Source organism: Talpa occidentalis, unplaced genomic scaffold, assembly GCF_014898055.3.
Source record: "Talpa occidentalis isolate TD23 unplaced genomic scaffold, MPIMG_talOcc4v2.1 talOcc4.7, whole genome shotgun sequence".
NCBI lineage: Eukaryota > Metazoa > Chordata > Mammalia > Eulipotyphla > Talpidae > Talpa > Talpa occidentalis.
This window is the reverse complement of record NW_023605083.1, coordinates 132,528,215-132,547,904: the sequence shown is the minus strand read 5'-3', so window position 1 is coordinate 132,547,904 and position 19,690 is coordinate 132,528,215. Positions and strand designations below refer to the sequence as shown.

Sequence of the window (19,690 nt, the reverse complement as noted above, 5' to 3'; positions counted from 1 at the left end):
TAACAGGAGGAGAGGACTTGGCAACACCCGCTGGCCAGGCCGCTTCGCTCGTCGTTAAGCCGGAGCAGCCCTTTGCCAGCCTCCAGGACGCCTAACTGGCCCTGACCCGGCTGCTGGGCCTGTGCCTCTCGCCCGTCTCCAGCCAGAAAGACCTAGACAGGCCTGGCCCAGACTTCGGGGTCACTCCCAGCGCCCCGTGGGCGGTGCGTTGCCCCCCCCCCAGCCCCCATCTCTGGGGCGCTGCACTGCTTTTCAACTCACTTTACCGGTGCCGCTTGTACTTGAGGTAGGAGAGGGGGTCAGCGGGGCCTGATGGGGGGGACGGGCCCGCCAACAGCCAGACTCCGGCCCCCGCCCGGGTGGGCCTCGGCCTCCGCGCGGCCAGCCCCCGGCATGGGGCTTCACGCGGGCCGAGGAGCAGGTCCGGCCCGCGCCGACGAGCCTTCGCCTTCGTGGTCGCGGCCAGGCCCGGGGCGTGCCAGGCAGGAAGGGGCAGGAGCGGCGAGGGCGGCGTCCCCGGCGTCCCGCGTCCAGCGAGGCCGCACGTCGGGGCCGGCGGGCAGGAGGGCAGCGCCGTCGAGGATCCAGAGGGTGGCGCTGGAGAGGCGGCTCCGGCCCTCTGGCCCCGCCCCCGACACGCCCCGCCCCAGGCCCCGCCCCATCGGCCGAGGCCCCGCCCCTGGCCCGCCGCCCCCGCCCGGCGCCGCGCTAGGAAATGACCTCAGCGGCGCGAGGCGCGGCCGGCCGCCAGCCCCTCCGCGGACGCGGGCGCGCGCGCCATGCCCGGCCGGCGGCCTCCGGGCGCGCGGGTGCGGGGGGCCGGCAGGTGGGTGCCGGAGACCGCGGCGCCGCTCCAGCCGCGGGACGGCGGGAGGGGCGGTCGGGCGCCGGGAGGCCGCCCAGGTCTGGGGATCCCCAAGGTCGCCGCCCCTGCCCGGAGGGGGGCGCCGTCTCCGAGAGGGGACCCCGTCGAGGACCGCCTCTCGGGGCGCATCCCCCCGCTTCCTCCCTCAAAAGGAAGCGTCAGAACAGAGTTCGGGAACTGGGAGTCCCGAGTGGGGCGGGCCGGCTGTTGCCGTCGTGGCCGCTTCAACCCGCCGTCGGGGGAGAGGCGGGCCGGGCCGGGCCGGGCCGTGGGGCTCCTGCCGGTCGGGACCTCGGGTGACTCCTGTTCCGCCCCCAGCCCGAGGCCGGAGGGGCGGGTGGTGCTGTGGACCCAGGACTCTGGCTAAGGCGGGCTCGGAACCCCGCGGGGTCAGAGCACCGCCCTCCCACTCGCGGAGCAGTGCTGGGGCCGCGGCGCCCAGGCGAGTTGACAGACGGGGCCAGTGTCGAATACTCAAGGGTCCCCACCCTCAGCTCAGCGCACCTCCCCTCCCCCAGCCCACCTGGCCTGAGTGAACCCCCTTCTTGCTGGGGCTGGAGAGCGGGCTTGGTCACCCCTCGCTCCCCTGTGTGTAACCCCTGGGACTCCTAAACGGCAGCAAGCAGGTGCCTGACTGGTGTCCTCCCAGGGGAAGCCAGCTTAGTGCGCTCTCAGCCAACCCCTCAATTCCATGGAGTGGCTCAGGAGTCCCCGCCCCACCCGCCCCCCTGCGGACCGGAGCGCGCCCCCACACTAGCCACTCCTCCCCATAGGTGCTGTCACTAGTCCCGCCCCAGTAAAGAGCAGCTGTGGCTGAGTGGTCATGGGGGAGCCGGGGCGAGAGGAGTATAAGATCCAGTCTTTTGATGTGGAGACCCAGCAGCTGCTGAAGACAGCACTCAAAGGTGAGCATGGGGAGCCCTCCTGAGCCCCAAGCAGGAGCTGCAGGGAAGGGGAAGGGGGGAGCTGAGCCCCAGCCCTCTCCCTTCACTTGAGACTAGGAGTCAGCACAACTTTCCAGCTGGAAGACCGGCTCCTTTAAGCCGGTATTTAGAGTGTGAATCACAGAGTCACCTCTCAGACTGGAAAGCTTTCTTATAGTTCAAGTGCTCCGGGAACGGGGGATTGGGGCAGAACACACAGTTCCACCCTTAAGTCTTGCGCTGACCCCTGATGCCCCTTTGATGCCGCACCAGTTCTCTTGAGTGTACCTGGCAGGGAAGACAGAACTTTTCCTGGACCAGTGCCTTCCCGCAGCACTGTGGGCAAGAAGTCTTGACTCCGTAACATTAGCAGTGCCCATCAGGTGCCAAGCTACGCCTGCAGGAGAGGCCCTGCCTGGCCGGCTCTTGTCAGGGGTTCGTGTGTGTTACAACACCAGACATTGTACTTCAGTGCTCCTTCCTCCACCTGGTGCCAGGAGATGTGTTCTCCCAGTTAGTGGATTCTTTGATTTGTCTGCGCCACACAACCCTCCCCCGGGCCACCAGGAGGCTCACAGCTGAGCTGCTCCTGAGCGTGGTGACTGTCCCTTCTTTTTTCTGGTCCCCCCCCTTTTTTTTTTAAAGATTTATTTATTTATTTATACAAGCCCTGGGTACAGTCAGAAGCGCGGGAGGGTGAGAGAATTCACCAGAGCCAGAGCGGGGAGCAGAGCAGGCAGAGGGACCGAAGTACACTGCTGAGGGGAGCAGCGGGCGGCAGGAGAGGTCTGCACACCATGTGGGACCCTCCGGTGGCCGGGGAGCAGCCGGGGATTGAACCGGCGCTGCAGAAGCTGCTGGCAGCTTCACAACCCAGCACTCAACCGCTGCGCCACCGGGAAGGCCCTCCCCCCCTTTTTTTTTTAAAGATTTATTTATGCACACAAGAACTGGGGTACAGGCTAGAGGTACCGGGGTGTGTGTGTGTGTGTGTGAGTGAGAGGATTCACCAGAGACAGAGCAGGGAACAGAACAGGCAGACTGACTGAAATACACTGCCAAGGGGAGCAGCGGGTGGGACAGGAGAGGTCTGGCGTGCCATGTGGGTTGCTCCCTGCCCGCCCAGGGATCAAACTTGTGCTGCAGAGGCTGTGGATTGCTTCATAGTGCGGTGCTTAACTCCTTGCGCCACCAGGGAGGCCCCTTTTCTGGCCCCTTTAAGTGTAAGTGTATCATGGAAAAGTTCTTTGGGCAACACCTTTAGTCCTTAGAAGCAGGTGGAGGCAAATGCGGTAACTAAACGGCTCAGACTCCCCACCCCTCTCGACCCCAGATCCTGGGGCCGTGGACCTGGAGAAAGTGGCCAACGTGATCGTGGACCATTCGCTACAGGACTGTGTGTTCAGCAAGGAAGCAGGACGCATGTGCTATGCCATTATCCAGGTAGGGGAGGGAAGGGGACGGGTGAGGCATGGAGGAAGGTGCTTCAAGGCAGGGCAGGTGTGGCCGGTGGGACCGACACAGGGCTTCCCCTCGGGCGGAGGGGGACAAGCAGGTCCTCATCTGCTTGAGCTTCAGGGGTGCGTTGGCTCGCCCTGCCCTCTTCTGTCTTCACCCCGGCTCACAGGCGGAGAGCAAGCAAACAGGCCAAAGCGGCTTCCGCCGTGGACTCCTCAACCGGTTGCAGCAGGAGTATCAGGCTCGGGAGCAGCTCCGAGCCCGCTCCCTGCAGGGCTGGGTCTGCTACGTCACCTTCATCTGCAACATCTTCGATTACCTGAGGGTGAGGCCCATTCTGCAGCCACTCAGCTTGGCAGGGACGGCCCACCTCCCACGACCACTAAGCCCACACCGCGGCCGTCGCTCTCCTTCCGCAGGTGAACAACATGCCCATGATGGCCCTGGTGAACCCCGTCTATGACTGCCTCTTCCGGCTGGCCCAGCCCGACAGCCTGAGCAAGGAGGAGGAGGTGGGTGATGCTGGCTCGGAGGGCTGGGGAGGTGGGCCGCCTCGGGCCCAGTGCACTGTCCAGGGCACAGAAGGCCTGTCAGTTACAGGACAGGCTGCCAGGCTTGGACTGACCCAGAACAGAGGGGCCACAGCCCGCTGGCTCCTAGGTTTTTCCCTGTGGGAAAGCCAGGCTCTGCGAGGAATGGCGAGCACCTTGGTCAGCTGTGGGGACCGATGACCCAGAAACCAAGCCAGGTGCAGGCAGCATGGAGAGGGCAAGTGGAGTCAGGGAGCACGTTTGGAGACAAGGCCCCAGTCCCTAAGATGTTTCCTTTTATGTAAGACGTGGCCCATCCTCACTGGCGAGAGTGAGGCGGGAAAGCTGGGCCAGGTAGGTGCCGACGGGCGAGCCTGCTGAGTAAATGGCTGCTGCGTGCCGGCCGGCCCTGTCCCGTCACCCCGCTGCTCCCGCAGGTGGACTGCCTGGTGCTGCAGCTGCACCGGGTTGGGGAACAGCTGGAGAAGATGAACGGGCAGCGCATGGATGAGCTCTTTGTCCTGATCCGGGACGGCTTCCTGCTCCCCTCGGGCCTCAGTTCCCTGGCCCAGCTGCTGCTGCTGGAGATCATCGAGTTCCGGGCAGCCGGCTGGAAGACCACCCCCGCCGCCCACAAGTATTACTACAGCGAGGTGTCTGACTAGGCTCCGGCGGGGCCTCCTCACCCACAGCACTAGCCTGTCTTCTGTCCCCCTCCACCCTGGCAGGGGGTTTGCCCCCGACACTCCCCAAGACTTCTTCCTTCCAGACTTCAGCAGCTTATACTGAGGTTTTCCCACTTATGTCCTGGGCCTGCGCGGAGCACCTTCCCTCAGCCATGGGCCTCAACACCAGGCCGACCTGCTCTTCCGGCTCAGCTGTTCCTCCCCCCGCAGGCCCACGCCTTCACCTGGGCCAGAAAGAGAAGGTCCACACCTCACACCCACCTGCAACTGCTACCTTGGTGCCTCAGTTTCCCCAACTGTAAAACGGGCACATAAAGCCACTGGCGGGCTGTTTGGGGTGTCAGGGGGCAGAGGCAGAGTACAAGTCCCACCAAAATCTTTTATACATTTTGTACAAGAACCACCTTGGAAGCAAGCCTGTGATCTCGTCAGTTTTAATGAATGGCAGCCACGTCAGTGCCACACCCGCTCGGGGTGAGATTTTCTAATAAACCATTTGTTACTAAAACAACTTCCTTGCCTGTCACCCCAAGGTCTATCCCAAGCCAAGGGAAGAGAAGACTGAGTGGGCCCCAAGGTTCTTGGGGGAAACCCCAGTTGCTAGGTTCCCTTTGTGCAGGGAGATGGGGCGCGAAAGCGATTTCAGTCCCCAAAGAAAGAACTAACGAGCAAATGTTGCTCCAGGGCAGGCAGTCCTCCGGACAACGGAACGTCACCCTTGGCCCCCAGGTACTGTGCATCGGGGCAGAGCGCCCATGGTGTCCTCTGGGGCCCTGGACCCTCCCAGAGCGCCACCCTCCCCTACCACCAGCGGTAGTGGGCCAGGGCCCGGTTGGCCTCAGCCATCTTGTGCATGTCGTGCTTCCTCTTGACCACAGGACCCCGGTTGTGAAAAGCCTCTATTAGCTCCTGGGACAGCTTCTCTGGCATCAACATCCGCCGGTGCTTCTTCTCCCTACACTCAGTGATCATCCACTTCATGGCCAGGAAGCGGCGGCGCCGGTCAGCCAGAGGCACGGGGACCTGGGCGAGACAGGACACGGCCAAGTTAGCCCACCAGGGCACTAGCCTCCTTCCTCCCTGAGCTCTGAGGAACACCCACAGGTTCCCAAGGGCTGGCCTGACAAGCCACCTGAGAAGTGGGGGGGCCTATCTTCTCTCTGAGCTTGCCTCACCCCCCCGGGTGATCTCAGTGATGCACAGACATTGCCTGAGCAAACACTCCTTAAGCAGTGGCCACTTTCACATCTGAATGGGGGCTCAGCCAAGTTGAAATAAGCACTGACTGGGAAAAGACCCATTAGCTGGAGTGACTTGGCCAACAGATCGCCTAAGGCCAACCTGAATGCCTCAAAGCAAGAAAGACCCTCTCTAAGAACCATTTTCCAAGCCTCTGCTATGTGCCAGGAAACATGCCAGGGACACGGGCATGAGAGAGAAAGTCTGTACCCTTAGAAGATTTAACTGAGAAAGACAAAACATCCACTCATGATAATGAAATGTAACTAAATGCTGTGACAGAGGCACACAGTTCATTGAAAGGTGAAGAATCATTAGTCATGGGCTAGGCACCGTGTAACACTGGCGCTCACCTGGACAAGCTAACAATGTAGGATACGGATGCTGCACAGAACAGGGGTGTGCTGGGCCTCAAGAAAGGTCATTAGGGTACTTGCTTCGCCTTCTGCCTATGACTTTTATACTAGGGGACTCAGATGAGCAGATCCTGACAGTGCCCAGTCCCTAGAGAGCGGTCAGTCTTGGCCCACCTCTGAGCCCTTCCACCCCAAGCACACCCCCTCCGCCTTTCACATGCGGGCAGCCCTGCTTTCAGCCCTGACCACTCACCTGATAGAAATGGCCACCCTTGAGGATAGGTACCAGCCCAATCACTGGCTCACAGTTTTTCAGAGCTTGGTGGAAGATGGTGTAAGGGTTGCGTTCGATGGTTGCCCGTACATCCGCAGAGGCAGCATGGTACTTCTCAAACTGCTTCCGCTTCACAGCTTCCAGAGTCTGCAAAGGGATGTGAAGAAGCTGCCCCAGGCTCCCTAGAGGGTTTACCCAGCTGAGCTAGTGCCCAGCCCTTTATTCCCCTCGTCCTGTTAGTTTATGGCAGAGTAGCTCCTCCCTCAGCAAGTCTAAGGCCAAGTTCTCCAGTGCTTCTCTCTTTGATGGAGGGGCTGAGACTGGGAATAGAGGCAGCTGCTCACTCCTGCAGGACTTCATGAGAGACCCACACACACACTGGGAAATTAATGACAGGTGTATGAATTGGCTCTTCTTTTTGTTAAACTGGAAGAGAGTACAAGCTATATGGAAAAGATGACAGACAAGAGGCACTACTCACCTGTGTCATGAGGGAGCGGGCCAGCACTTTGTTTCCTCCTTTCATCATCATGTTGGTGAATTTACTTAAAGAGAAAAGCAACACGTCTGGCCTTACTAGACTTACCGGGGGATCTGTACTGCAGACCGTCCCTGGTGTAGCCCCCTTTCAGGGAACAAGTGTTTGTTTCCATCTAACCTGATCACTGGATCTTCAAACACAGAACTTGCTTTGGTCGCTGGGGCAGCTTTGATGAGCTGAGTCTTTTTGAGCTCGCGCTCATACTTCTCCTCCTCCTTCAGCTCAGCCAAGGGCTTGCGGTAATATTCCTTGTCAATCTGGGGGTCCCTGTATTCGGGACCATAGCGGCTCCACCTCACTTGGGTTAGCCTGGGAGGGGGAAGAGGAGGAGGCTGGCAAGAGCTGACTCCACAAGTGAAAAGGCTTGACTTAACAATGGGCGTATTTGCCAGCCCGCCCCCGGTGAGCGCTGCATGGAGACCACCTGTCACACCTGAACCGCTGTAATTCTGGCTCTTGGCCAAGAGGTTGAGGGCCCGCCCCTAAACAGGCCAGGAAGTCTTCTGCCCAGGGCCAACGGTAACGACTGACCCCGCCGGTGCCTGTCTCCCTCCCGACACACAGAAAATCTTAGCCCGGGGCTCTCCAGCAAGCCCGCACTTTCAGCTCCGACTTAGAGCCCCAGCTCAGTGCAATGCCTCGGGCCAGGGGCGGCCCCCGGCCTTCAGACTGGCCAAAGTCAAGCAGCTAGTCACAAGGCTTGAACCCAGACACCCGCCCCTTGCGCAGCGGGGTCTCCGCGCGACCTTCCTGCGGCCCATTTCTTTCCCCTCGGGTCTCTTCATGACGACCCAGCCGCCCCCATAGCTGCCCGCCGCCCTCTCACCCCGGAAGCCGCAGGACAGCGCTCCGCACGCCCAGCGCCAGGCCGGACCAGCCTCGCGCAGCCCTCACCGCGGGGGCAGCCATCTTGGCGGGGCTCGAGGACCCCGCCAGGGCTGCCCTGGGCGTGCCTGAGCGAGAGACGGGGGCCCAGGGCGAGGCACCGCGCGTCCTACCCCTGCGCGTCACCCCATTCGTCTGGCCGCTAAAAGTCCCTCATTCCGTGGCCCAAAGGGAAGAGCCTGACGGAGCCGGCAGCGCTCCCGCGATCCGTCGCCGCCGGGCGCGAGCCTCGGGGGTGGTGCTTGCGCCTCTCAGGCCCCCATGCAGGCCCCGCCCCGGCCCGGCTCTCGCGGGCTCTCGCGAGGCTTGAGGCCGCGGGGCTGGCCCGGGCGGCTGCAATATGGCGGAGGCGGAAGGGGAGAGCCTGGAGTCCTGGCTGAGTGAGTAGCCGCGGCCGCTTCTGCCTGCCCTCGAGCTGTCGAGGGGCCCCTGTCCGCACCCCTGCACCCGCCCCCCGGCCCGCGGCTGCGCCGCCCGGCCGCCCGCGCCCGGGCTCGCTCCCGCCGCCCGCGCTCCGCGCGCACGCCCCTTCCCCAGCGGGGCGCCCGGCCCCTGCTCCCCGCGCTGCGGCGCGTCCCCGTCGTCCCGGGCCCCGCGGGCGCTGGGCAGGGACGGCCGGGTCGCTCCCGCTGACCTGCGGCGGCGCGCTGGGGAGACTGGTGGGGCGCGCGCCGGCGACTCCCGCACCCCTGCGCCTCCATCCCCGCCGAAGGGCAAAGCCCGGGCTGGGGCTGCGACCCTGCGCGCGGGGTGCCGCTGAGCGCACGCTCGCCGCTTCAGAATTGCGGCCTCGAATTCGAGGAGAGGTGACCGCTTGGTGCGGGCAGAGGGTGTGAAGTGGAAATAACCCCGATGTGTGTGAAGCGGAAATAAGCGCGATGATGATGAACAGAGCGCTCTACCCTTTTCCTGCGGGACCGACGCATGCTGAAGTCTGGGCTGGGGTACCCCCCCCCCCGCGCGCACGGACACTCGCTCTCACCCACTTGAACATCTCAGCGAGTTACTCCTTGGTACCCACCCTGCAGCTGAAGAGCGCGCTCTGATGCTGTCGTGATAGCGGCCTGTTGCTGTAATTGCTAATTCATGTTGCTCTTAGCAAATGTGCCAGCCTCGTCAGCACGTCTTTCCTGTGAAGGGGGAATAAGTGAACCCTCCTGCAGGCTGGAGGAGGCCCCTGGAGGCCCCTCTGAGGCAGAATTGGACGGAGCGATGAGACAGGGATGCCTAGGTACTGTCTGAGGCAGAGATGCCTTGTTTACAGGAGCTGCCCAGCCCGTGCAGGTGATGGCTCTTTCCCCCCATGAGGAGACCCCTTTCAGGGGGTGGGACCCAGGTTACAGCTGCACAGCCTGCCTTGCGGGCGGGTCACAGCCATCCTCATATATGGATTTGTTCTCCGAGGAGCTCAGTGTTCCCAAGACAGTCACAGGGTTCATTTGTCAGGCTTCCTAGTGAGCAGGTGCTGACGTCACAGTCGCACAGAAAGAAGACACCCGGCGCTAATCAAACTGCTTGTCCTCAGCCACTCCCCCAGATAGAGCCACATTGGAATTGGTTCTTTTCACAGATTTTAATGGGGACATTGGATTAGTTTAAGTGAATAATCTGAGTTAAATAGGATAGGCTAGGTTTAGCCTTCTGTTTTGCAATAGGAGAGGGAGAGGCCTGTTTTTGAGGGAGAGTGGCTGTGCTGAGGCTGAGACTGACCTTTGGCCCTTCACCTTCGTAGTCACATTGGGGCGCCTTCCATTCTTACCCTCCACCTGCACACTTCTTACAACTTAATGGTGCGAATGCCACTCCATGGTGTCGGGCACCGCGGAAGCCTCTGCTTGGTCACTGTCTCAGGGCTCATCACCCACCCTCGTCCATCCTGCTGCCTCTGGCTTCCTGGGGTGCTTCCCGGTTTGGACAGTCAGTTCTTGTCCCACTAACCATGTTGCGCTGCTTGCCGGGAAGCCCTGTTCTCCTTTGCTCCGGTACTGTAGAACCCAGCCCCGATTCTCCTTCCTAGCAAACTGCCTCTTAATGACCTCTGCGCTTACCTCAGTCAGAAATACCTGCTGTGAGGTGTGAAGAAAGTTAAGTTCAGGTAGCCCTTCCCTCCAGTTTGATGAGCCGATGCTGGAATGGATCAAGAATTCTTAAATAAAAAGTTAGATTTCAGACAGTAGCCCTCAGTGCTAAAACGCACTTTCTTGAGGAAATGTGAGGGGCCAGGGAGATGAAAGGTGATTCTGAGGAGACCGCATTTGAGCTAGACTTTGAAGAAGGGGGCGGGGTGCAGAACGTGCCACGAAAACACCAGACGAGGATGGAGGAAACCTCGTGTTTGGGGCACAGTCCCAGTTCTTGCGGGATCATGGTGGAAGACAGAACTGAGAAGTTAGGACCAAATTCTGGAAAGGCTTGCGTTCTAGCCCAGCTTAAATTTCTGAAGCTGTCAAGTCCCCTTTCCTGTGACGCAGCCACATCTGTTCCAGGATTGACGTAGGTGCTCTGGACAGGATGTGTGGGAGCAGGGGAGAAGGCAGGACCTGGAGTGGGGCAGGGGCAGGGAAAGGAGACGCAGGGGGAGCCTACTGGGCTGACGCAGAGAGGAAGGAGGAGTCCGCGGTGGGGCTTCAAGCCCGGGTGCCTGGGGGTGGACGCCAAAAAGAGCTTTTGAATGGTGGCGGCGTGTACAGAAATAGGGAAGTCACGAAGGAGAAGCGATGACTTTGTGTTCAGACTCATCTCTGTACCAAATTAGCACTTGTAATTCCATGCTGTCTCTTTTTTTGGTCCGGTTATTTCTCGTGTGGAGACATGCCCCAGTAGTCAAGGCCAGCGATGGGATGAAGCCGACGACAGCAGGAAATCTAGGGGCGCACACACGGGAGAGAGTAAGACTGACACCAGAGACGGCCGAAAATAGACTCCTCTGCGCAGAGCAGAGGGTGGTTCTAGAAGGAAGGATCTGTGTGGGAGGCCCTGGCATCACGTCTGCGCAGGTAGAGCGGAGCGTGGAGAGGTTTGAAGGCAGCTGTGAGCCTCTGCTGGGGAGGCAGTGGCAGGGGGAGAGGTGGAGACACCCAGAACGATCCCCAGAGGTTTCTTCCGGTTCCCGGGGGTGACCAGTCTGCTCTCCGAGCCGGAAAGACACTCAGAAGAGCGGCCTGCGGCGGCTGAAACCAGGCCTTTCTGTGCCTTGTGTAGGCAGAGCTCCCTGCAGCTTCCCCCTGGGAAGGTCTGTCGAGGTGAGAGGAAGTGGGATTCCAGAGAAGGTGAAAAGAAGCGAGAAGCGGGTGGGCGTCCCCCCGGAAGCTGAGCTGCTGTCGGCCTTCCCGCTCCCCTGGGAAATGGGTGCTGGTGGTGCCCGTGGCCCTGTGCGAGGGGGTGGAGGGCGCGTCTGCACTTCGTTCTATCTGGAAGGTGCTTTTCCGGTGCGCACGGTGGAAGCGCGCAGGCTCACTTCTCAGCCCGTGAGGGGTGTGGCTGTTCTCAGCCCGCGGGGGTGGGGTGGGGTGGGGCGCCCCATCACCTGACTTCTGCACCCGCAGCCTCGGGTCACGTGAGCGCTTCCAGCATCTCAAATGATAGGGATTGGTGGGCAGCCACCTGGCCTGGGGAGATTTCGGACCGCTGGCGGGACAGACTCTGGTTCCTGGGGAAGGTGACAGCTAGGTCACGGCGGTTTGTATCGCCACTCTCCGTAGAGTCAGTCTCCCGGCTGCCTTGGCATTTTTTTTAAAGATTTGTTTATTTATGCATACAAGATCTGGGGTGCAGGCCAGAGGTGTGTGGCGGGTGAGAGGATCCACCAGAGACAGAGTGGGGAGCAGAGCAGGTGGCTCACATGAAACACACTGTCGAGGGGATCAGCGTGGAGACAGGAGAGGTCTGCTGCGCCGAGTGGGTAGCTCCCTGGCCGGCTGGGGATGGAACTTGTGCCGCAGTGGCTGGCGACAGCTTGATAGCGCTGACTTTAACCCCTGCACCACCAGGGCGGCCCCCAGCTTGGCATTTTGGAGGATTTTCTAATTCTCTTTTCAAGAGCTGATGTGTGTCTCATCCGCGAGCCTAAACCTGAATCTTCCTGCAGCCAGAGCAGAAAGCACCCGGCTGCCTGCCGTGCCCTGGGCTGTCTGCCTGGGCTGCTTGGTGTGGCAGGTCTGCCTCCGCCTCCGGTGGTGTCTGCTGACCTCTTGTGGCTTAGAGCCCTGTTTTGAGGGCCGGGGGTGCTGTGAGATTCTGTTAATATTTGGTCATTGAGCAGGTGGTTTGGTTTTGTTTTGTTTTTAAGATTTATTTATTTATGCAACAAGTGCAGGTCAGAGGTGTGGAGGTGAGAGAATTCACCAGAGACATTGCGAGGAACAGAACAGGCAGACTGACTGGAACACACTGCTGAGGGGAGCAGCGGGCGAGACGGGAGAGGTCTGCTGCTCCCTGGCGCTGAGACAACCCCTGCGCCACCAGGCCCGCTTCTTGTTTTCTTTGCTCAGCGAAGACCTTTGAAACTTGAGGTTGCTGAATATGCTGGCAGTTGGTCAGTCTGTTTCTGTGATCTCAGGAACAGACAGTGCAATGATGGGTGCTTGGTAGGGCATCCCGAACCGTCTGCTTCAAGTGAAAAGCAGTATGTACACGTTTTAAAATGTTTAAGGCATAAAGAAGGTTAGGCCTTTTTATTGAAGATCACATAGAAAATATTTATGTTTCCTAAGTGTGTATTTTTTTTTTTAATTTATTTATGCAGAGCCTCCCCGGTGGCGCAGCGGTTGAGCGCTGGGTTGCAAAGCTGCCCGCAGCCTCTGCAGCGCTGGTTCGATCCCCGGCTGTCGGGCGAGGGTCCCACGTGGCGCGCAGACCTCTCCTGCCGCCCGTTGCTCCCCTCAGCAGTGTATTTCGTCAGTCTGCCTGTTCTGCTCCCCACTCTGGCTCTGGTGAATCCTCTCACCCTCCCACACTTCTGACTGTACCCAGTGCTTGTATAAATAAATGAATAAATCTAAAAAAAATTATTTATGCACACAAGAGCTGGGGTACAGGCCAGAGGTGAGGAGGGTGAGAAGACTCACCAGAGACAGAGCGGGGAACAAAACAGGCAGATTGACTGAAATACACTGCTGAGGGGAGCAGCGGGGAGACAGAAGTCTGCTGCGCCATGTGGGTTGCTCCCTGCCAGCCCGGGGATCGAACTCGTGCTGCAGAGGCTGCAGATTGCTTCATGGTGCGGTGCTCAACCCCTTGCACCACCAGGAAAGCCCCTAAGTATGTAGTTTTCATCTAGCTCCTTCTGACTTTGTTTTCTCCAGGAAATACTCCTTTTCACATCATTGGCTTTATCCGTATTTGTTACATTAAGGGATCTAGTTTGTGACTATTTTAATCATTTGTTTCTAATTCACACTGTCAATTCTGGTCTAAGCTTCATGAAACAGGATTTCTCTTGCATGTGTGGCTTTGAATTGCACGACAAAACTGGTATTTGCAGTTGACTTGCTACTGGACTGAACGATTCAGGCTTCTCTGTTCCAGAAAAAATTCAGAAGAAAACTTCCAATTGGGGGGAAACTGTGTCCTCGTTCTTCATAGCAATCACCCTCTTCTTTCTTTGACCCAAGACAAAGCCACCAACCCTTGCAACCGCCAGGAGGACTGGGAGTACATCATGGGCTTTTGTGATCAGATCAACAAAGAGCTCGAAGGGTGAGTCGCAGAGCCTTCGGGGCACATGAGGCGGGCCCATCAGAAAAGTCGGGGCCGGTCCTCCAGCCCCCTCAGCGTCCTAGAAGCGGTCTGCTTGTCTCCTAGGCCACAGATCGCTGTCCGCCTGCTGGCCCATAAGATCCAGTCTCCTCAGGAATGGGAGGCGGTCCAGGCCCTGACGGTAGGTTCTCCATGGACAGAGATCCGTGCGCCAAGCCTTCCCTTACACACCCGGGCTTCTCGGCCTCTAGAAAGGCCTTGAGACGAGCTCCATGTCCCCGGAACATGTCCAGCTGCTCTTCCACAAACGTGTTTGCCCTGTGCCCGCCACTGAGGCTTCAGCAATCCCTGCCAGCCTGGTCTGAGGTCTCGTGGGAGAAGTCGGCTGCACGGGGAGCGCACAGGAACCTTAAAAAGGCGCTGACAGAGCCGTGCTGCCAGTCACAGGGGCCAAATGGACCAGTGTGGCGAGCGTGATTCTCCTGTGGAAACCATGCTGGTGGCTCACGAACGTGCCGCTGTCGGGCCAGTCTTAGTAACTGTTCAGACTGAGGGACTTGCAGCTCTGTGGTGCTTGGGTGCCCCGATGCACCCCTAACCAGGCTGCCTCCAAGTTCAGAGGCGTCTCAGGCGCTCTCCTGACTTCATGCAGGCCCCGGAAAGACGAAAGAGGGCAAATGGTTGGGGCAGAGCGCTCGGGGGCCCTGGTGCCCACCTGTTGTGTTCCCCGTTCAGGGATGCCCTAAGACCGGTTCTGCCCCAGCGGGCACTTGGTGCTGCCTGCAGACTCCTGGTGTCACATGGGGGTGGCTACTGGCATCTGGGGGTGCCGGCCAGGATGCCGCACGCGCTGGGAGGCACATAGGAATGTACGCGCGATGGGCGTCACGACGACAGCCCCGGGGGAAGAAGCAGCGAAACGAGCAGCCGCTTTACGGCGGGAGCCCGGGCCGGCGGCTGAGCGGGCGGCGCCGGGGCAGCAGGAAAGCTTCGGGCCGCGGGATGCGCCGTGAAGGGCGCGAATGGGAGCAGGGGCCGGGGAAGCACCGCGTTCACTCATGAAAACAACTTAAACTCCCCGCCTCGCCTCCCCAACCGCTGGTCAGCTTGGGGGAAAAGCCCTGGACCCGGAGCCTAAGCTGTCTCTGGGCCTCCGTTTCCTCCTCTGCGACACACGAGGGCAGACGCCCCCGGGACGAACGGCTCGCCTGCCTCGCTGGGTGTGTTTCTTCGTTCCTGCCGCGTCCCCAGAAGCGGGGTGCAGCTTGGGGGGCCTGGGGTATCGGGAACTTCCCCAGGTCCGACCCCTTCCTTGCGCCCGTGTGCAGGGACCCGGCTGCACGCAGACGTGACCAGACGCCCCCCGTGAGCCTCCCCTTTGTGTGGCCACAGGTGCTGGAGGCCTGCATGAAGAACTGCGGGCGGCGGTTTCACAACGAAGTGGGGAAGTTCCGCTTCTTGAACGAGTTGATCAAAGTCGTCTCGCCAAAGGTCAGTCGGGGGCACTTCGCTCCCCTCTGGGAAGCGGGCTCCTGCCTTCCCCCATCTCAGCGGCTCCTGCAAAACCAGCATCTCCGTGGGGCTGAGCCCCTCCGCGAGCTGCCGTGGCGAGCTCGGCCCCTGACGAAGCCGTTGACCGTGCGGGCCCAGGGACGGCTCCCAGCCGGCGTGCGGCCATGCGCCTCCTCCCGGCACACAGTGGGTGCTTTTCCTCAGCCTCCTGGCTGCAAGGAGCTGGCCGCCCTGGCTTTCAGCTTGGACTGTTGCACGGGAGGGTCGATGAAGCTCCGGGCGCCCACTGGGAGCAGAGAGGATGGGCCTCACATAAGACGTTCTCCACTCCTGCGGGCCAGGCCCGGGTGGCTACCGCGAGGCGGGTGGTGGTCCCTCCCGCTCGGAGCAGGCTGGTGGCTGCCCGCTGTCCCCCGCTCCCGCGCTGCGGGGCGCCTCCTCCCTGCCTGCCTCCGGGCCGCGGCTGCTAGGGTTTCCCGCTTCTTGCCTCTTAGTACCTGGGGGACAGAGTGTCTGAGAAGGTGAAGACCAAGGTTATCGAGCTGCTGTACAGCTGGACGCTGGCCCTGCCGGAGGAGTCGAAGATCAAGGACGCCTACCACATGCTGAAGAGACAGGGTACGTACCTCCCTTCCTGCAGCTGGCTAAGACCAGGGAAGCGTTGGGGAGCCTGCGATCCCCCTGCTGCTCGCCGCCCCCCGCCCCCCGCCGAACAGGAAGGGCCGGGCTGAGACAAGGTCAGGGCAGCCTGCTCCGCCCTGCCCGCTCTCGAGGCCTGGGTCATCAGGGTGCGCGCCCCTTGTCGTGTGGTCAGGACCCGCGTGGTGGCCCGGCCGAGCAACCCTGCCCGTTTGTCCCCTTCCAGGCATAGTGCACGCCGACCCGCCCATCCCCGTGGACCGGACACTGATCCCATCGCCACCACCGCGCCCCAAAAACCCTGTCTTTGACGATGAGGAGAAGTCCAAGGTAAAGCACATCCCGGGCCTCAGAGGACAAGTGGCAGCAGCCGGGCGAGGTGGGGTCTCGCTCGGTGCTGCGCCAAGCTCCAGTTGCCGTGGTCTCCCCAGGTGGGGTGCCACCCTGCCCCTAAGAGACCCTCGTCTTCTAGCTTTTAGCCAAGTTGTTGAAAAGCAAAAACCCAGATGACCTGCAAGAGGCCAACAAGCTCATCAAGTCTATGGTCAAGGAGGTGAGCGGACCAGGAGCCCGGGGGGCACGGGCTGGACGCGCCAGCACCGGAGCAGCGGTCTCAGGCCGGGCCGCTGCCCCCCAGCACTGCCGAGCCTGGAGGCACACGAGAGCCGCCCGGAGAGGCCAGCGGGGGTGGGAGGGGACGGGGCTGAGCTGGGGGGCTGGGAGGGGCCTGTTATTCTGAACAAAGGCAAGACTGGCTCTGAGGTCTGTCTTTCCCTCCGCCCTCGTGGCCTAGGGTAGGGGCCGTCCTCGGATGGGGGGGCGGTGGGATGAGGCCTTCCTCATCGCTCCTCCTGGCCGCAGGACGAGGCGCGGATCCAGAAGGTGACCAAGCGCCTGCACACCTTGGAGGAGGTGAACAACAACGTCAAGCTGCTCCACGAGATGCTGCTGCATTACAGCAGAGAGGAGTCTTCAGAGGCCGACAAAGAGCTCATGAAGGCAGGTCCCGGGCGGGAGCTGGCTCGGCCGAGGTGTGGCCTGAGGCCTGCTGCGCGGCCACTGTGGGCGAGCCGGTCAGCACCGGCGCCCCACCCGACGCAGGCCCCGCCGACCCAGGGTGGGGGAGCTGCCGCCCCCTGCCTGCTCCCGGGGCGTGGGCAGAGGCCCTCCCCGTGTCCCGGTGCTGCACCTCACGCCAGGGTCGCTCTGCTCTGCGGCGCCGGCCTGGAGGGACCGTCCCCTGCGAGGGTCTTGGGCGGCGCGGGGGAGCCGGCGGCAGGCGCGCCTTGCTCTGGGCCCGGCCCTGGCGGTCCCCGAGTGCGGCTCTCGGGAGAGCCCGCGCCTTCCCGGGTGGGGCGAGGGGCCGATGATCCCGGGGCGTTACCAGCCGTTCCGTGCCCGGCCGCTCGCAGGAGCTGTTTGATCGCTGCGAGAGCAAGAGGCGGACGCTGTTCAAGCTGGCCAGCGAGACCGAGGACAACGACAGCAGTCTGGGTGAGGGGAGGGGACAGGCGTGGACGGGGACCGGGGATTTGGGCGCGCGCCGCCGCCACGAGCGAGGGGTCTCTTCTGCAGGCGACATCCTGCAGGCCAGCGACAACCTCTCGCGGGTCATCGGCTCTTACAAGGCCATCGTGGACGGGCAGGTCGTCAACGGAGAGGTCCCCGCCTCAGCCGGGCCCGAGGCAGAAGGTGAAACGTCCGCGTCCCCCGCCGGCGCGGGCTCAGACCGCCCAGGTGTCATCACACCCTGCAGATGGGGTCCCTGGCGCGGGCACCCTCTGTCCGGCCAGGCTCCATGGCACAGCCACGGGTCACCCCTGATTGTTCCCGTCCCCCTCCCTGTGCCCGCCAGGACCCCAGCACCCCGGCAGCCAGGGCGCGCTCATCGACCTCGCGGAACTGGACACGCCCAGCCACTCCTCCCCGGGGCTGGCCCCCGCGCCCGCCCCCTCGGGCATCCCTATCCTGCCCCCGCCCCCCAGACCTCCGCGCCTCCGCGCAGCCGCTCGTCCAGCCAGACCGAGGCGCCCCCGGGCCCTGCCAGCACTGGCCTCTCCCTGCTGGATGAAGAGCTGCTGTGCTTGGGTGCGTCCTGGGGAGAGGCCGCGCGGGCAGGCCGGGCCGCGCCAGAGACGGTGGCGTGGCTTGTGGGGAGTCGAGTTCGGTGCCCTCTGGCTACCAGGGCTCTGGAGCTCCAGGGCGGGTACAGTGAGCAGGGTGTCCCCCTTCTGCCCTGCACGGGAGAGGGACTCCAGGGGCGGCTGCCCAGGGAGCGCCCCCCCGGCCTGCCGCCTGTTACCGGCACTTTTGTCCTGAGCCTTCCCGGGCCGGATGGGGTGAGGCTGCCCAAGCCCAGAGCCTCATCTCGGCGTCCTCTCCGTCCTCAGGCCTCACCGACCCGGCCCCCAGCGCTCCTCCCAGAGAGGCGGCTGCCAACAGCCAGTGGCCCCTGATGCAGGTAGGGGCCCAGGTGCCATCGCTGAAGCCCAGACAAGCTTCACTTGTGAGGGTCCTCGCTCCCAGACTAGAACCCTGGGCACCTGCTTGGCGCGGGGGCGGGGATGGGGGACCGGCCTCGGCTCACACCTAAGCCTGGAGAGTGGCCGGGTGCGCAGAGAGCCGCACCCTTTGGTGTCACTTTCCTCTCCCCTAGAACGAGCAGTCGGACCTGGACTTCTTCAGCCCTAAGCCCGGGACTGCTGCCCGTAGCCCCTCGGACAGGCCTCTCCTCCAGCCCGCGGCCCCCTCAGGCAACAGCCAAGCTCCACTGCCGCCCCCCTTCCCAGCACCTGCACTCCCCGCCGGCCTTCCTGCCCCCAGCGCTGGCGCCTACTTGTTCCCTACGGGACTGGCCCCGGCCCCCAAGGCTGACCCCACAGCCCCGGGATGCCACGGCTCCCCTCTGGGCGACAGCAGCCCGCACCAGCTGGATGCCCTGGACCAGCTCCTGGAAGAGGCCAAAGCGTAATGAGTGGGAGGCGCCGGAGGGTGGGCTGGGCGGGCCCAGCAGCGGCTCTCGAGGGAGGCTGGCTGTGGTTTGAGCCGTGCGCTGGGGCAGCGTGACCGTGCACACTGGCTTCGTCCCTCCCGCCTCCAGGACGTCAGGCTTGGGGAAACCCAGCTCCTCCAGCTTCTTCCCTGGGGCCGCGCCCGTGAGGCCTCGCCTCCCCTTCTCCCCGGGGCCCGAGAGCCCGCTCTTCCAGCCACCCGCCTTCCAGTCCCACGGCAGCCCTGTCAAGGGGCCTGAGCTCTCCCTGGCCAGCGTCCACGTCCCCCTGGAATCAATCAAGCCTAGTAGGTGTTGCAGGCTGGGCTGGGGCGGGGCGGGGCGGGCGGGCACAGCCTTTCCTTGCTGGGCTGCCTCAGGGCCAGTGTGACCCGCTGATATGCTCTCTTGGCCTTTGCTATTGTTGCCACTGTGCACCCACGGAGGTTTGTTCCCAGACGCCTTCAGGAGCCTCGTCTCCACAGGGCCGCCCTGCTCTCTCCAGGGCTCTGTCGGGGACCTGTGGCGCTCTCGCCTTCCACACTACATGCCACCTTCTTACAGGCAGTGCCCTTCCTGTGACAGCCTATGATAAAAACGGCTTCCGCATCCTCTTCCACTTTGCCAAGGAGTGTCCACCCGGACGGCCTGATGTGCTGGTGGTGGTGGTGTCCATGCTGAACACGGCTCCCTTGCCCATCAGGAGCATCGTGCTACAGGCTGCAGTGCCCAAGGTACCCCAATCTGCTCCAGAGGCAGAAACCACCTAACCCGCTGTGCCAGTATCTTGTGTACCCACTGTGTCCACACTGGTTGCCTTCTGGGTCACTCTTCAGAGAAGCTCCTCTCTCCCTGTAGTCCATGAAAGTGAAGCTGCAGCCGCCCTCCGGGACAGAACTGTCTCCATTTAGCCCCATCCAGCCACCTGCAGCCATCACCCAGGTCATGCTGTTGGCCAATCCCCTGAAGGTGAGCTAGAACCAGAGGTCCCAGCCCGATACGTCCCAGCGCGAGCCCACATGAGGATGGGGTGGTGGGCACGGAAGGGCCCCAGGGTCATGGAGAAGAGGCCGTCTCACGTGCTCCCCCTCTGCCG

The 19,690-nt window shown here is 62.2% G+C and overlaps 3 protein-coding genes across 3 annotated transcripts in view; 2 read left to right on the top strand and 1 right to left on the bottom strand.

Annotated features, from left to right (window-relative positions):
* Positions 1-788: 788 nt before the first annotated feature.
* Positions 789-4,980, top strand: MIF4GD (MIF4G domain containing). Its single transcript, XM_037494372.2, has 6 exons — positions 789-826; positions 1,639-1,770; positions 3,122-3,231; positions 3,416-3,571; positions 3,666-3,758; positions 4,214-4,980. Exons 2-6 carry the CDS (start codon positions 1,689-1,691, stop codon positions 4,439-4,441), a joined length of 669 nt encoding a protein of 222 aa, XP_037350269.1. The 5' UTR covers positions 789-826; positions 1,639-1,688; the 3' UTR covers positions 4,442-4,980.
* Positions 4,851-7,796, bottom strand: MRPS7 (mitochondrial ribosomal protein S7). Its single transcript, XM_037494371.2, has 5 exons — positions 7,699-7,796; positions 6,990-7,181; positions 6,813-6,876; positions 6,311-6,478; positions 4,851-5,485 (listed from the first exon to the last, which is right to left on the bottom strand). Exons 1-5 carry the CDS (start codon positions 7,779-7,781, stop codon positions 5,264-5,266), a joined length of 729 nt encoding a protein of 242 aa, XP_037350268.1. The 5' UTR covers positions 7,782-7,796; the 3' UTR covers positions 4,851-5,263.
* Positions 7,797-10,738: 2,942 nt separating this feature from the next.
* GGA3 (golgi associated, gamma adaptin ear containing, ARF binding protein 3) overlaps positions 10,739-19,690 on the top strand; it is an 11,806-nt gene continuing 2,854 nt past the window's right edge. The window contains 18 exon segments of the mRNA XM_054688648.1: positions 10,739-10,753; positions 10,959-10,999; positions 13,370-13,454; positions 13,560-13,635; positions 14,847-14,945; positions 15,461-15,584; positions 15,832-15,935; positions 16,078-16,158; positions 16,467-16,604; positions 17,018-17,099; positions 17,181-17,297; positions 17,461-17,589; positions 17,592-17,693; positions 17,996-18,066; positions 18,262-18,572; positions 18,706-18,902; positions 19,159-19,328; positions 19,453-19,563. Of these exon segments, the coding sequence (XP_054544623.1) occupies positions 13,417-13,454; positions 13,560-13,635; positions 14,847-14,945; positions 15,461-15,584; positions 15,832-15,935; positions 16,078-16,158; positions 16,467-16,604; positions 17,018-17,099; positions 17,181-17,297; positions 17,461-17,589; positions 17,592-17,693; positions 17,996-18,066; positions 18,262-18,572; positions 18,706-18,902; positions 19,159-19,328; positions 19,453-19,563 (1,950 nt within the window). The 5' untranslated portion in view covers positions 10,739-10,753; positions 10,959-10,999; positions 13,370-13,416.